Source organism: Camarhynchus parvulus, chromosome 8, assembly GCF_901933205.1.
Source record: "Camarhynchus parvulus chromosome 8, STF_HiC, whole genome shotgun sequence".
NCBI lineage: Eukaryota > Metazoa > Chordata > Aves > Passeriformes > Thraupidae > Camarhynchus > Camarhynchus parvulus.
The window spans coordinates 5752213-5766574 of record NC_044578.1 but is presented as its reverse complement, the minus strand read 5'-3'; the positions used below and the strand labels follow the sequence as shown (position 1 = coordinate 5766574).

The 14362-nt window shown below is 44.0% G+C and overlaps 1 protein-coding gene across 2 annotated transcripts in view; it reads left to right on the top strand.

The window, feature by feature from the left end:
- ZFYVE9 (zinc finger FYVE-type containing 9) overlaps window positions 1-13817 on the top strand; it is a 55468-nt gene extending 41651 nt beyond the window's left edge. For both annotated transcript variants that reach the window (XM_030953083.1, XM_030953084.1), the window contains 9 exons: window positions 134-358; window positions 2680-2762; window positions 3467-3571; window positions 6353-6503; window positions 7601-7681; window positions 8694-8856; window positions 9650-9755; window positions 10685-10861; window positions 11367-13817. In XM_030953083.1, the coding sequence (XP_030808943.1) occupies window positions 134-358; window positions 2680-2762; window positions 3467-3571; window positions 6353-6503; window positions 7601-7681; window positions 8694-8856; window positions 9650-9755; window positions 10685-10861; window positions 11367-11528 (1253 nt within the window). In that variant the 3' untranslated portion in view covers window positions 11529-13817. The remainder of the gene's footprint in view (window positions 1-133; window positions 359-2679; window positions 2763-3466; window positions 3572-6352; window positions 6504-7600; window positions 7682-8693; window positions 8857-9649; window positions 9756-10684; window positions 10862-11366) is intronic.
- Window positions 13818-14362: the final 545 nt, after the last annotated feature.

Below are 14362 nucleotides of genomic sequence, written 5' to 3'. Positions count from 1 at the left end.
TAGTAACACATTAATGCTCCAGGAAGAAAAGTGAATTTAACATGGATTTTTTTTTCCCTTCTGAAAAATTCCTGACATTCTTGATACAGCTCTCAATCCAGTGAAGTAATGAACTCTTTTTTTTTCCCCATAGGTAACATTGTTGGCAACCTGGGACACTCCTTTTTCAGCCAGAGCTTCCTTGGCAGCAAAGAACATGGAGGGTTCTTGTACGTTGCAGCGACCTATCAGTCCCTGCAGGACCTGGTGCTCCCAACCCCACCCTACCTGTTTGGCATCCTCATCCAGAAGTGGGAGACTCCCTGGGCCAAAGTGTTCCCCATCCGGCTGATGCTGAGACTCGGAGCTGAATACAGGCGTGAGTAACTTCTGCAGGGGAATGGATGAATTCTGCTCCAGAGCACTCCCCAGCCATGGATTGTTACCTGTCAGAGCCACCCAGGCTCAAGCAGGCAAGGAAGAGCTGTGTGTCAGACCCACAGTGCAGCACTCAGGTGGTGGTGGGACCTACGGCCTTTTTGCAACTCTGCTGGGTCATCAGGGAGGTTTTTGTGGAGGCAAATCTAGTTCTGAGCATGTTTGTATCCATTTAGTGACCTGAGAGTTATGTGCAGAACAAGTCTGATTAGCTGGTGTAGATAGCACAAGGGAAAGCTTTGAGATTTTAAGCTCTTTCCATGCTGAAAGAAAGATCATTTGCTTTTAGGTTTTTAAAACCATGCTTATTTGCCAGAGAATAACAATATGTGTGCAGGGGCAACAAACTTGGCAGTTTGTTGGAAAAATACTGTTGGAACTAATAATAAATAGGCTGGAGAGAATGCTTCATCTGAACAAAATCTTAGCAGTTAGCATGAAATTGGCATAAAGTTAAGTTAAAAGAATTTTCAAAAGACATTTACCATTGCTGGAGCAAAGACATTACTGGCCACCATGATGGGCCAAAAATTGTATGACTTACTCATCTTCATTTTTAATTGGAATGTCTCATCAATCTAAATTACTATGAAAATGGTCTGTTGCTAATTTTTCCCAGAACTCTTTCAGAAAATTTTAAGAAAATAAATTTTATAATATACTGTGAAGAGATTTGTCACTTTAACTTTTAAAGTTTTGAGAACACTGGGAATTTTCCATGAAATATGTGTGTTGCTGGAGGAGAAAAATAAAATCCTCAGAATTTGCCTTCTGAGGATGAAGACTGAAGGTTAAACTTGTCCAAAGGAACATTCATGTTAAAGGTGTGTAGGATTTTGTGTGTACCTGCAGGCATTTTTAAAGTAGTGCATTTATTCCCATCAGTATTTAGAAAAACAAACAAAAATGCTCATATTTTGGATGTGACATCTGTTTCTGAGCTCAGAAAGAAGTGTTTGGTAGTGACAAAGGAAAGTACCTGGGAAGCCAGGCTTTGCATCATTCCCACAGCTGTGAATTGGATTTAGAGATATTCCCTTGAGCTGTGCCAGTTGTGACTGCAGGGCACTGCCTCAGTTTCTTCCTGGAAAGTGCTGCTGTTGTGGCCCAGGTTTCCTGGGTTTCCTTCCATCCTCCTTGCTGCTGGAGCTGTCAGAATCCAGCCATTTGTGCAGTGCTGCTGGCTGTGCAGATCAGATGCAGGAGGCCCTGGTGTTGCTGGCTCTGCAGAAAACATCTGCTGAGCATCCACAGATCAGCCCAACAGCCCAGGCTCAGGGAATTCGGTGCATCTGGGATGGAGCTTGAAACCAGTGGCAGACACAGGAAATTCAGCCTTGCTGGTGCCTCAGGGCACTGTGCAGGGGTTGGTTGCATGTGGCGTGTGGTGCTTCCAGGTATCACATCAGTGTGTAGAGGCTGGAGCTGATTCCCATCAGGAAATCCTCATGTTATTCACATGATGCTGAGCATTCTGCAGTCCCTTCTGACCACACTGGGAACTGGGAGTGTGGCATTTGGGGAAATCAGGCTGAGTGTTTGCCTGAGGATAGCTTAGGAATCCTCCTTCAAACATGTGTTTGGGAAACCTTGGCATTATGTACCAGAGCATGAGTCATGTTCCAGGCATTGTGATGGCTTCTGCTGCAACATAATGTAATGCAGTCAGATCCAGGCCCTGCACTCAGAATTGCATCACAGATGTTTGACAGGTATGGATGTCAGCCAAGGAATGCAGATATTTTGCATCACTGACATACCATAAATGTCCTTTAAATTGTTCTTGATGTACCCCTGTGGAGTTTGCCACACTCTCACGAAATAATGAAAACAGGAAATAAAATAATCTGGGTTATCACTTGAATGTCACGTGTCAGCCACAGAACTGAAAGACTGATGCTGCTGTAGTGGAGAGCAGCAGGATGGTTGTGCAAAAATAGAAGCCATTTCCAAGAAGCACTTAGAAAGGTCATCTTTGCCATCAGGGCCCAGGTCACTCAGTTCAGTCCTGCAGTGTGGCATGTGCAAGTTTGCCACATAATTATTCTTGTTTCTAGAATGGTGGGCAAGTAGCCATGACATATGTGAGGCATTATAATGTTGAACCCTTCTGCCCTTTTGCTTTTTAAACTCCAGTCTTCCCAGTCTCTTCTTTAGCTGCTGCTTACCACATTCAAGTGAGGACATGATACTTGGGTCTGGTTTTGCACAATCTGAGTATGTAAATTTCCATCTGACCTGTTCTTTTCCATTTTATTCCAGTTTATCCATGCCCACTCTTTAGTGTCAGATTCCGTAAGCCTTTGTTTGGAGAGACTGGACACACGATCATGAACCTCCTTGCAGTAAGTCTGTGATGGAATCTGTGCATTCCATTGGTGTGGGTGGATCTGTGTGGGGAGATGGGGGCTCCAGGTAGCAGCTGGAAGGTCCAGGGGATGCAGGGGGAAGTAGTGGGGATTTGGGTGAATTTCCCTGCTGTTACTGAGAGTGGATGTTAGCTTTCAACAACACAGTGAATTGTAACAAGGTTCCCAAATCAATATCCCAAACCTGGCTGCTGGAGGATGTTTGGATTTTGAAATAAGTGCATTGTTTGCTCAGACTGCTTCCTCAGAAGTGCTGGGTCATCACAGTGTGCAGTCACAGGTCTCTGATTACATCGTGCTCTGACTGAAGGGATGTTATTATCTCTTCCTACTTGGCAAATATTTTCAATATAGGAAATTCTCTTTGATACATGACTTAATCTCACTGCTACAAAAACTAATAACTCCATCTAGTAATAGAACACAGAGAGCAAATTTTCTCACATACAATGATGATATTCAAGGTTGGAGAACATTAATTTTGATATAGGAGATATTTTTTCATTTGTGTATTGCAATTACATGGGTTACACGCTGTGGTGTCTCTGTCCCTCCCTGCCTTCCAGTCACTGATTACAGTTATTTGAATGGGCTCAGTAGTAGTCACCAGGATAGTTATGAAACCTACAGTGTTAATGATGATCATCATGGCTGACATGAAATCTTGTTTTAATTCTCAGGACTTCAGAAACTACCAGTACACACTGCCTGTGGTCCAAGGTTTAGTGGTTGATATGGAAGTCAGAAAAACCAGCATCAAAATACCTAGCAACAGATATAATGAGGTAATGCTTATAAAACATACACTTGTGTACAGTTTCTTTGTGATTGGAGTACCTGGGATCTAGAGGAATTTTTATTTTATTCACTACCACTAAGGAAAAATGCCTCAAAAGCAAATAGCAAGTGTGTGAGGCACACAGCTTTTGGAAGTGAATGAGCCTGGCTTCACAGGAAGAGTGCAGTTCCATTTACTATTAATTAAATTCTTAAACTCTTTTTCTTCAGATTTTTGAACTGTTTACTGTTTTGTTTGATTTGAGCAAGTTGACAAACTTTACACTTGAGGAAAACTAGGAAGAAAACATGCATTAGCTTTTCTCATTTGTTGTGTGTTCCCACTCAAAGCATTTAGTAGTATTTGTTGGATTGCTGACTATTTTATGTAAAAGTTCCCTCCACATTGAAGTTTTACACTTGATTTCTGGTGTGAGAAAATCAGTCAGCATCTGTAGGAGTTAGTGCTGCTAACTAGAGAAAGCTGGGGGAGGAGGTATTTGAACAGTAATGAAAGGGAACAGTGGGGAAGGGATTGATTTCGTGTTCTGTCTGAAGAGAGGGGGGTAACTTGGTAGTTTGAAACCTGTCAGAGCTGGGGTGAGAGCAAAACTCCTGAGCAGAATGGTATTTGTAAAAGTTCTTGTAAGATCAGAGCAGAATGCAGCTTTATCTCAAGAGGGAATTTCCCTGCAAGAAGCATATGAGTAAAATAATTTCCCTGCAAGAAGCATGAGTAAAAAAAAATAATTGAAAAAAAAGTGCTCTTTTATGAAGTTTGAAAAAGATGAAATTGATGAAGATAAAGGGTCTGTTAAAAGGTGTTTTAATTTTTGATGCAGTTGTGCCAGAATGGGAGAGGTCAGTGAGGTTTGAATGAATTGAGTCTGGCACAGACAATGCAGTTCAGTGTCAGCTGTGCCTGGTGTTTGCAAGGTGTCAGCTCCACTTGTGCCAGGCATGGGCTGAGCAGGACTGAGAGGGAATTCCTGTGTCAGGGACGTAGCAAAACTCTGCATTGTGCTCGGGTTCCCTTCCCGCTGCGATGCAAGGATTCAGCTTTTTAAATGGAGAAATTGTTACTTGTTTAACATTGTTCATAGCTTGTGATTCATTTGAAAAGTTGTATTAATGATATTTTTTCATGAGTTTACTTTGAATTAAGATTTACAGAATATTCTGAGTTGGAAGGGACCCACAAGGATCATCAAGTCCAGCTGTTAATGGCCCATACAGGGATCAAACCCATTACCTTGGTGTTACCATCACCCTCCTCTAACCAACTGAGCCAGTCTCAAGATGAATTAAATAATAAGACCTTTACATTTTATTTAATTAGAAAGGACTGTTACACAGATATTTTCAATATCTAAAAAGTGACAAACTAATTTGAAATCTCATTAGTGTATTAAATGGGGAAAATTCAACCTGTGATTAACAAATTACACATTAATATATAGTTTTTCTATTAAATACATATTTTTGTTTCCAAAATTATTTGAATTTTCTAAAGCTTAGAGGGTCCTAGTTGTCTGTTTAATCCCTCAGCAAAGGTGACTGTAATTTCTTAATCAGTTACCTTCTAAGGAAGCACAGTTGCCACATCCAGTTGTTTCTTGTTGTGCTGAAGGCAACTGCTGGGCTCCACAAGTGTGGCTGTTCTGGAGCTTAAATCCAGTTTCTGGAGCATGGCATGATCAACTGGATAATGAAAGACACTGATGTCTGATGCAAAATCTTAATTAAGTTTCCTCCCCAAACATTACACCTGTGCACATGTGTCAATAGCGAGCATCAGTTAATGTTCCTGACACTGTAATTAAGGTTTTACGTTGGACTGAGAGAGACAAATGTGTTGTGTGTAGCCTGCATGCTTATGAGCTCCAGGAAGCAGAGGTGGGAGTGTGAATGCTGTTAGGAGATGTCAAATAATTCAGTATTTTTCTGGGTTTTCACTGTGGGGGGATTTGTGTCATTTAATTTGACTTTTTTATTTTAAGCAAACATGTCATTTTCCTGTTTGAAACAAATTCCAGAGTTGGGTGACTCCCTCAGTTTTCTTTTGTATCAAAAATCACCAAGTCTGAGCCTCCATGAAGAGGAATAGTGGAGAAGAGAAACTATATAATCCACAGGGGTATTTTGTTGAGGCGTCTAACTCGCTATATATTAGGTGATAGTCAGCAGAACTGTAGGGCAAATGTGTCACAAATTTTTTTGGATGCTTTGTGGAGGTCTCCTTTGCAGAGAAAGAAAATTTGGATCTTTTTTAAAAGTCTTAAATTGGGAACATTGATCCCAGTTTCACCAGTTCATGCAGGTGAAGCACAGAGACACTGAAGATTTGGTGTCTGGTTGTGGCAGAAGAGGATGAAATGGCCCCAGTCTGAGAGCCCATGTGGCACTGAACTGTGGAGGGGCATTTATGATTTAAGTCATTAACAACTGCAGTTGTGTAAACAAGCCAAGTACTTCCTCCCAGGGTTTTTCTCATGGTTTTTTTCCCTGTGTATTTTTAAAACCAGGTAGAGATAACAGCTTTTGCAATTTCTGTAGCTCAGCTATCCCTTATACCACTTATCTTAATTGCACACAAGATGGCACTTTAAAGTATCCAGGCAGTAAAAGACCTGAACCCTCTTCTCAGAAGCAGTTTATGGTTCTGAGTGCTAAAACCTGACATGGAATATGAGAACTTGAGAAGCTTCTGATTAAACTGCTCCAAGAACCACCTATTTATGGAAGTGCTTGATGAGCTGGGTGGAAATGCTAAAGCTTTGTGTTTGCAGATGATGAAAGCCATGAACAAATCCAATGAGCACGTGCTGGCAGGGGGAGCGTGTTTCAACGAGAAGGCAGACTCACACCTGGTGTGTGTGCAGAACGACGACGGCAACTACCAGACACAGGCCATCAGCATCCACAACCAACCCAGGAAAGGTGAGGGGAGCCCTGCCTCGGCTGCTTGGCCCCTGTGTGGCTGCCCCAGCTTTGGGAATTGGCTACAGCTGGGTTTGGCTGGGTTTCACCCAGTTTCTGTTAGAGAAAATCAGTCTGACCACTGGCGTCCCTGACTGGGCAGCTTTGTGCTGGAACTGGCTTGGGCAACACCTCTCCATTAATAATGAGAGCTGGCTGTGGCATTATGGGATGTGCAGGTGAGGTTGTGGTTGCCTGGGCTTCACCTACACTATGTGAAAGAAAGACTAGATTCAGTAGGACGGAAAGTTCAATAGGAATAACCAACCACAGCAGCATTGTAATAATGCATCTTCAAGCAACTTCTCATTTTCACCTTAATTAGACCATCTAATTTCCAGGGTATATTTTTGTTACAGTAGGCTGAAGGGCTGCAGAGCTGTGTGCTGAGAATTTAAATGTTGTGTGTTTGGGGACATTTCTAGCAAAGACGTTTATACAATCTCCAAATGAGAACAAGACAGAGGCTGATCTGGATGGTTTGCAAGTATCACTGGTGACTCCAGCAGATGTACTGGCATGGAATATCACTTGGGACTGATGGTCTTGTCTGACTTCTGTTAACTTCACCTCTGGAACAAGAAGAGGGATTTCCAGCAGGAATTTCATGATGCTTAGTAGACATTGAAGATAATTTTCCTTTAAGTCAAGCGGCTTTGAGCTGTGGCTTTGCTGGTGGGTTGGTGTTAGTGTAATCCATAAACAGCTCACTCACAACCTGCCACCTGTGTGGGAACATTTAGAAGTTAATTGTCTGCTTGGTTGCCCAGAATTAGTAATTCTGAAACTCAGAGGTGTATAGAGCATGGAGAGGGAGAGTGATAAAGTGCAAGCATTAACTTAGACAAAAACTGTTGTCCAGTTTGGAAAATAACTGGGTGATTTGCCTTTGCATATCCAAGCTTATGATGTGCAATACAGGCACCATAATTCCGAGCAGCATTTGTCCTGATTCAGGCTAATCACCTCTCTGGCTGATAGAGCTGATACCTGATTCTTGGGTAAGGCAATGCTTTGACAAAAGCCTCACTAAATCTCTCCTGTTGTTGTTGTTGCAGTGACTGGTGCCAGCTTCTTTGTGTTCAGTGGAGCTTTAAAATCCTCTTCAGGCTTCCTTGCCAAATCCAGTATAGTGGAAGGTAAGAACTGAACTGCTTGCTTAAAACACACTTCTCTCTTTGCCCAGCTCAGCTCTGCAGCTAAAAGGGCTCTCTCTGCTTATATGCCTTGGGCCTTGGAGTCTTGCTGCTGCTTCAGCTTTATCCTACTTCTAGGCAAAAACTACCCAGTTCCTTTAACAAGGAGGAATTTGTGCAGATGCTGCAAAACAGGGTCCCAAGAAAATGAGGGTAAGATAGGAAATACTTGGCTTGGGAGCCTGTGATGGATTCACTGGTTTGGGTTGAATGAGGAAACTGTGAGCATAAGAAATACAGAATGTGTAATCCACCAACCAGCAGAGGATGTCCTGCTAAACTTCGTGTGCTTCCAAATACCTCTGCAGTGTGCTGGGGTATGAATGTGCTTTGTTTATGTGCTTGTACGTGGGCAGAGAGAACATGACAGCTTGAAAGCACTGAGCTGGCCCCTCTTGGATTTGGTTTGTTGTATCACAGAAGGAGCTGCCCTGGGGTGCTCTGGCTGGAAGCTGTTAGTGCCTGCAAGCTGAGCTGCACAACTGTGCAGGCAGGTCCCTGTGACAGTGCAGGCAGGAGTGGTGTAGCAGTGCTCCTGCCCTTGGTGCCCACTTTGCCACTGTCAGGCAAGCACTGACTTCTCAGCCACTGTCACTGCTGGAGTGCTGCTCCCAGAGCCAACAGAGGAGACAGTTCAATGGAGTAGTGTCATGTGGCATTTCTGAGGGTGGCCTAGAGCCGGTGTCAGGTTGTGAGGCAAACTCACAGAGACTTTGCTACAGCTGACTTCACCTGGGAGCTGCCCTTCTCTTGTGTTTTCCCTCATCAGCACTCAGCAGGTTTGCAGTTTAGGAAGGTGACTGTTCAGAAGTGTTTTTATGGAGCACTGCTGCCCATGATGCTTAAAATGAGCATATAACCTCTGTTGCAAACAGATGAAGGATGTTTGGTTTTTTCTGTATATCTCTGTTTGGCATGGCTTATCTTGGCTTATGAGCAATGCTTGGTTCCCTAGATGGAGTGATGGTCCAGATAACTGCTGAGAACATGGACTCTTTGAGACAGGCCTTGAGAGAGATGAAAGACTTCACCATCACCTGTGGCAAAGTAGATGCTGAAGACCCTCAGGAACATGTTCACATTCAGTGGGTAGAAGATGATAAAAACTTTAATAAGGGGTAAGTAGAGGAGCACATGACATTGGTGCCTGTTAAAAATTTTAATTGATCTTGTGAGGCACACGAGTTTTCAAATCAATAGGAATTGAAAGTCTGCACCTCTGTTGTGAGTGATAAGATGCAATTAATTGTAATGAAAATGGAATTGAGATACCAGAGCTTTGGGGCATCAATTTAGAATATTGGCAATGCTGTGGATTTTTTTTTGGCATTGCCAATATCCAGTTATTGGAAACCACTAATCTGTCTCCAACTCTCAGTGCTGAACCCTGCACATTGTGGTCACTTTGCACTTGGTGCTTAGTTTGCATTAAGCAGAGCTGGAAACAAAATTGCTGAACATCAACAGTATCTTTGGACACTTGATAGTTAAGCCAAAAGGAAGGTGGATTTGGCAGCTGAAGTATTCACGGCAGTAAAGTGCTGTTGTGATGGATTCCATATTTCAGGACTCAGCACCTAGAAAGAAGGATACTTCTGTAGTTTCAGGTTCTGCAATCAAGTTCTGGGCTGTGTAAGTTGTGTTTCAGGTATTGATGAAACCGAGTTTACAAATTAGCAAAAATCCAACCTGTATGAAATGCCTCGTTGCTCTGTCAGAACCCTACAGGATCTCAGCTCTGCTGCAAAGCTTTGTTGGAAACCTCCAGGAAGCTCCTTCTGCACCTGCCTTGTGCATGTGACCCCTTTCAGGAATGCCCTTTGATTCCAAGGTCATTCTCTTCCTCACAGGGCTCTGTCCAGCTCATTCTTGTGCTGAGTCAGAGCTCACCCTCCTCCCTCCCTTTTGCAGCGTTGTGAGCCCTATTGATGGCAAGTCCATGGAATCTATAACCAGTGTGAAGATATTCCACGGCTCCGAGTACAAGGCCAACGGGAAGGTCATCCGCTGGACAGAGGTGGGTCTGTCAGCCCAGCACTGCAGCCAGGGCTGTGTCCAGCTGCCCCCCCAGTCACCATAGGGGAGCAGCCAGTGCTTCCCCACGAGGCTGTGCTGCCTTTCCTGCCTGCACATGGTGGCATCCTGCAGGATCAAAGGGATTAAACCTCCTCCCCCTGACACAGCCACAGCCCGCGCCACACCAGCCACTGCTGCTCACATCAGGGTGTTCAGCATGTGTGCAGATACCACAACAACACTTGCTGCCTTACACACAGGAACAGTTGGTTTCATTTGCCTTTGTGTTAAAAGCTGCCTTTCTACATGGAGACAAATCTTAATATAAATTGTTTTTTAGAAATGTTATTTCGAGCCACTTTCTCTAAAATGCTGCATGTTAAAGTGTTGTGGCATAAATCACGCAGAAGCTGCTTGCAAGGCTGATGTTGCCTGTGACTCTGCCAGCACACAAATGCTGGTGTCAAAATATTTCTGTGTTTCACTTTGCCTGCTGAGGAGGAACCAGGTTCCTTACTCTGCAGCTCAGCCCCCGTGTGCCCTTTTTTCCCAGGTCACTTGGACTCAACAGAAACAAGCGCAGTGACCAAAATAGCAGAGATTTTCAGGCTTGCATTAAAAGTGTAATTTTTCTGAACTTAACATCTGTTTAAAAGCAGGTTTTTATTAAAACCATGTGCAACACATAGTGAATTTCCATAGCAAGGCTTTTGACCAGATCTAAGAGGTTTCAGAGGACTATTTAAATTTAAATCTTTCTTCTGAAGTTTTTCTTTTTTCCTCCCTATGGTGCCTTGTCTTTAGGGGTTTTTGCTGGGCTTCCCTGAACAGTTACTTCTTAAGTCTTCAATTGTAGAAGTTTAAATGACATCCGACCCGAATTTTCTAGAAAAACCAAGTGTTGTGTCTTGTGTTGACTCTTCCCTTCAGGTGTTTTTTCTAGAAAATGATGAACAACACAATGGTCTGAGTGACCCAGCTGATCACAGCAGACTGACTGAGAATGTGGCAAAAGCTTTCTGTCTGGCTCTGTGTCCTCATCTGAAACTGCTGAAAGAAGATGGAATGACTAAGCTGGGTCTGCGTGTTACACTGGACTCAGATCAAGTAAGTCTTCAATAGTTGGGTTTAACTGGGGGATTCTTGTTCATTGCCCAGAACAGGAACACACCACTGAAACCAGGAGAGTTCTGAAGCTGTACCAGTATCAGATGCTAATCAGGTGGTGCTGGCTGTTGTTTGGTGTTTTGGGACATCTGTTAGATCCAGTGCCCAGCCTGAATTAACACAGGTTTGACCCCCATATGGCAGGAGCAGCACCTGCTCTGTGCCCAGAGCAGACTCTTAACAGGCCTTTTTGCCAGCACGTGTGAGGGTCCTGCTCATCCCAAGGAGCTGCTTTGAGAAAACAGGAGGAAAAGCTTCCTTTGGCTCAGGCAGCCACTGGGAACACAAAGAAGCACAAAGACAAGTGGAAAAGCTGCTTTAGTGCCTACTCGATCCAGTTTGAGTTCCTGACTTCCCTGGGAGATACCACAGCTCCTCCTCCCTTCCTGCCCCTGACTCACAGCCTCGTGTCCTGTTCTTAAACCCCACTCTTTGTATTTTTTAGGTTGGTTATCAAGCTGGGAGCAATGGACAGCCACTGCCCTCTCAATACATGAATGACCTGGACAGTGCCTTAGTGCCAGTGATCCATGGAGGGGCCTGTCAGTTGAGTGAGGGGCCAGTCATAATGGAGCTCATCTTTTATATTCTGGAAAACATCTCATAAGAGGACTTCATTTTCTGTTCAGACCTGTTCCAGCAGCAGTTGTATCTGAATCATTTGCACTTTAAAACTGGAAAATTAAGCTTTTGTTAACACTATTGGGGAAGGGGGGGAGGGGGGTGGGACAGTTGTTCCATAATTCTAAATCTTCTATGCATTGTCAACAACCAGAGGATCAGGGCAGCTTCTATACTACAACATGGCTATGCTATCCTTGCAGCTAATCCACTTCTGTTACTGTTTAGAAAAATGCTCATGTTTAAAGACTTACAGTCGTGTACTCTAAATGCTCAAAGGGTGCAAAGATCACTGGGGCGTAAATAAAAAGTGAAATTCCAACCTTGTACTGTCTGTAGATGGACATGTAAGAAACAAATCAAGACCTCCATTCTGACCTCATCCTAATGCCATTTGTGGTTATTCTATAGACATTAAAAAGTAACGTTTACATTGTTTTGACCAGATTATTGGTTGAAATAAGTTTGGAGAAGCCCTTGAGAGATAGGGAAAGCTTCCCTAGCCATAACCCTGTTTGTCTGTGCATCCAGAGGAGCAGGACAGGCATCTCTCTGCAGCTGTGTGTGTGTAATAGGCTAGTTTCCTTTTCTCCTCTATTTACCACAAAAGTCTGTCACTTGGGCAGCTTTCTGTGATCTCCTACAACAACTCTGCTATTCTGTACTTGTTTACAAACCTGTCTGAAGCAGAGGAAAGATCAGCCCTAAAGTGCAGCTCCGTCTTGTTCCTTGTCCCCAGTAGGTCCTGCTTTTGAGAGGCGAGTCCCACCCAGGGCAGCTGTGTCCCCTCCCTGCTGTTCGCTGTAGTGTAACGCCAGTGTCACGTAACCCAAGGCAGCTTGTACTTCATATTGCAGCCCCACGTCCAAGCTTACCTGTGATACCAGTGTAGAGTGGCTGTTCCTGCATGTTCTGCTGAAAAAGGCTTTATGGTCAGTTCTGAACATGTGCACTCGGCCCAGTGCTCTTGGTCTCACCTGAGAGGGCTTTGGTAAGGAGAGCAGCTGTTTGTGTCTGCCAGGGCATTAAGAAGCTGGAATTGAGCATCAGCCAGAGGAAATGTGGTTCCATGTTCTTAATGCCTCCATGGAAAGCTGCTAACCAGTGGCAAGAGCTGTAAGCAGGAGAAGGAGTTTGGTTTGTTTAGCCAGTCATGCAAAGCAGCTCTTTTGAGTCCCTCCCAGGAAGAGGGGTGAAGGTTTCTCCTCCTGTCTAGAACTAATTAATTTGGGAAGAGAGGTGCTAATTTATGGTGAACATTTGTGGTGTCAGACACTCCCTACTGCCGTCCATTCTGGGGGGAAGCTGTGACACAGTAACACCAGCGGCCTTGCAAAGACAAAGTGCCAGGCCACTGTGAGACTGAGGCTCTGGTTTTTAAACAAATCAACACCATTGGCTGGCCAAGGGAAAGGTACCTGCACAGAGTGATATGGTTTATAGAAAGGCAGCCCAGTGTCTGCACAGAGTGCACTTGGGAATAAATGGCTGCTGCTTTTCAAAAAACAAAGTATGACAAACCCAGTGTTGCAAATCACAGCTGGCACCAGCCAGCCCTTGGAGAAGACAGGCCAGGGAACTGGGGCCAACTCCACAAGCAAAAGCTGGCCAGCAAGAGGGAGCACAGTACCACACGTTAAAGAGTGTCAGATCCAAGTGAAGCCTTACCTCTGGCATTTGGGACAGGGTGGGTGACAATGCAGCTCATGCAGTGGCTCCTGCTGGCCAAAGCAGGAGCTGTGACCCACACCCTGCTCCTGCCGAGGTGCCTGTGCAGCCCAGCTGGACTGAGGCCACTTGATCCCCTCTGCACCCTGGTTCTGCACACTCTGGGACAAAGCTCGGCACGACACGGTGTAGGCACGGTTCCACAGCTGGAAGAGCATTCCAGAATCTTGGTAATAATCTTCTTCCTAGAGCCTGCACTCCAGCTTTGCCACAGCAGCAGCTTTCCAGTTACTTTAGTTGCATTGTTATGCTTAATAATGCAGTAAAAGAGGTGAAAAATGTTTATCTTTTCTTCTTTTGCCCCAGAAGTCTTTTAGGTTTGGATTCTGTTTGTGCAAAACACTATCAACTGGTGACTGACATGTCTGCTTCAACCATAGCCTTTGAAATGACCTTAATTACCATGTTGTTAAGAAATGAGTACTTGTTTAGAAAAAAAATTGTACTTTTAAAATTCAGTTAGTTAACACTGCAAAAAACTGCATATTATATTTTTATTTTCAACATGTAGTTTTGTATATTAAATTTATTGAAATTAAAAACTAAACACTGTATTGTCTTCATCTGCTCAGGAAGACAGAGGCAGAGCTGCCTGACCTGTCTGGACTCTGTTCTGTCTCCCAACCTGCCCATCCCTGGCACAGGCACATTCTCCCCTTGGAGATCCCTGGTTTCTGTTAGCTCACAGAGATTTAAAAACACAAACAGATTTAGTACCCTTGCTTGGATGCTGCTGATCAAAAAGCATTCCTGAAAATGCATCACAATCCAGTTTTCTTAAAGGATAAAGTGAGACTTTTCCCCATCACCTGGAAGAATTGTAAAAGCCTATTTTTGTAAAAATACAAGGAACATTTGGGAAGCAGCAGAGTCTAGTGTACTTTCTTCTTTTTTAAATTAAAACCCCAACACCATAAAGGATGAAGGCACAGTACCTTTCTGCGCTGGACAAGCAGTGCAGCAAGCACAGCACACAAAACTGGGAGCCAGAACAAAACCAGAGGTCTGTAAACACCAACCTGCTGGGGAGCCCTGGGGCCTTTCCTGCAGAAGGGGACAGCCCTTGGAACCTCTCGTGCCAAGGGTGTGCAC